Source organism: Nestor notabilis, unplaced genomic scaffold (assembly GCF_000696875.1).
Source record: "Nestor notabilis isolate BGI_N333 unplaced genomic scaffold, ASM69687v1 scaffold31534, whole genome shotgun sequence".
Lineage (NCBI taxonomy): Eukaryota > Metazoa > Chordata > Aves > Psittaciformes > Psittacidae > Nestor > Nestor notabilis.
The window spans coordinates 9,702-11,582 of NW_009925668.1; the positions used below are offsets into that span (position 1 = coordinate 9,702).

The 1,881-nt window shown below is 51.6% G+C and overlaps 1 protein-coding gene across 1 annotated transcript in view; it reads left to right on the top strand.

Moving 5' to 3' along the window:
- Positions 1 to 282: 282 nt before the first annotated feature.
- SZRD1 (SUZ RNA binding domain containing 1) overlaps positions 283 to 1,881 on the top strand; it is a gene marked incomplete at its 5' end in the record, with an annotated part of 2,481 nt that continues 882 nt past the window's right edge. Inside the window, 2 exons of the mRNA XM_010013162.1 lie at positions 283 to 332; positions 1,254 to 1,508. Of these exons, the coding sequence (XP_010011464.1) occupies positions 283 to 332; positions 1,254 to 1,508 (305 nt within the window). The remainder of the gene's footprint in view (positions 333 to 1,253; positions 1,509 to 1,881) is intronic.

A 1,881-nucleotide genomic window follows, 5' to 3' on the forward strand; every position in this document is an offset into this window, starting at 1 on the left:
TCCTTACAATGAGCCATGAGCGCCTCGCGGCTGCCCTCACACCCTGACACGCGAGACCCACGGCCTGCTGGACGTGTAGTAACGGCTGCGAATGTAGGTGGTGGCTTGGCTCTTGTCTGCTGCTTGGTTTGCAAGTCACCCTCACGTGGAGACACACACGCTCTTTCTGCCCCCTTTATGGTTTCACTGTAAGGTGGAATGAAATGTGGGTGCAGACAGGCTTAAACTCCAGTCTCCGAGATGAATGTTCAGGTTTTCATGTTTCATCTTCTTCCTTTCTAGGAGATAGACAGACGGTTGGAGAAGAAGCTGAAGATCACACAGAAGGAAAGGTAACGATGCTGCATGGCTTGGCTTAAAACCCAGCCTTATTTTCCTGAGGTGCTGTTGGAGATCTGGAGGTCAGGGGAGAGGGAACAGCAGGGAAACGGCTTCAAGCTGAGGAGAACACAGCAAGTTCAGAGTTCAAAACTAGGGAATTCCATGCTCATGCCACTAGATGGCCCTTTCGATCCATAATAGGGGAGTGGAAAGCTTCTTGAGAGTGAGTTTATTTCAGAGCTGGGTCTTCCAGTCTGGCTGTAGCTACAGCTCTGGGGGAGCCAGCTAAGAAACAGACACTCAAAGGGCGAGTCAGGTAATCCCAGCCCTAAGTTGGCTTGACAGGTCTTGCATCAGTGAGACTTTCTTTTCCTGCTTACTTTGGGTTGGGATGTGGGGGTGTGTGTTATCACCTGCTGGTAGAAACGTTTCTAATCACTTCTGACAAGTCTTTTGTTGTTTTGGGTTTATTTTCACCCCTTTGATTCCTGGGAGGCCACTTAAGGAGTCATGGTATGACTTCTCTGGGAATTCCACACAGAGTAGGGACCACAACAACAGTTCAGGTGGTGACAGGGACCGAGGTGCGAAATGGCAGCTTGGGCTGGGTGTCCTGATGAGGGCAGCTTTGACAGTTTTTGCAGGGAATGGAATCATGGTGCTTATATCAATATCTTCAAAAAGAAGCACGAAAACTTCAGCCCAGTATCTGCTTCCCTTTGCTTGAAGATGTGGGAGGCAGAAGGGACTTGATTTTCCGACCCTGGACTGCTCTACTTTAGGCTTACAAATATACCAAGGTCTTTAATTAGCACAGGCTGCCTCTTAATCACAGGATGACATCTGACAGGCAGGAATTCCCATGCAGAGCAGGAAAACTCTCTTGGTGCCAGGATCAAGAACCCAACTGCCTGTTTTTCCCTTTCCAACAGCAGAAAGTCCAAATCTCCTCCTAAAGTGCCGATTGTGATTCAGGACGACAGCCTTCCCGCAGGGCCTCCCCCCCAGATCCGCATCCTCAAGAGGCCTACCACCAACGGCGTGCTCAGCAATCCCAACTCCGCCAGCAGGCCGGCCTTCCCGGTGAAATCCTTGGCGCAGCGGGAAGCGGAGTACGCGGAAGCCAGGAAACGAATATTGGGTAGCGCCAGCCCCGAAGAAGAGCAGGAGAAACCCATCCTAGATAGGTGAGAGCAGCTCCTTGTGCATACTGTGTGCTCCTTGCAAACTCCCTCCTCGAACAGAAGCTCCTTGAAGAGTAAAGTGAGGCCACCAAGGAGAAGGCGTGCTTTGCTAGCCAGCAGTGTGTCCTTATTCTCAAATAGGTGGGACTTCAGGGAGGTGGAAGTGCCTGATGGGGCTGTTCAGGTGATCTTAGATCCTTGGAAGAGCATGTTGGAGGCAAAGAGAGGCGTGTGGACAACCAGGGTTCATAGAACCCCAGACTGGTTTGGATTGGGAGGGACCTTAAAGCTCTTCCAGCTCCAACCCCTGCCACGGGCACGGACACCTTCCACTAGAGCAGGTTGCTCCAAGCCCCTGTGTCCAACCTGGCCTTGA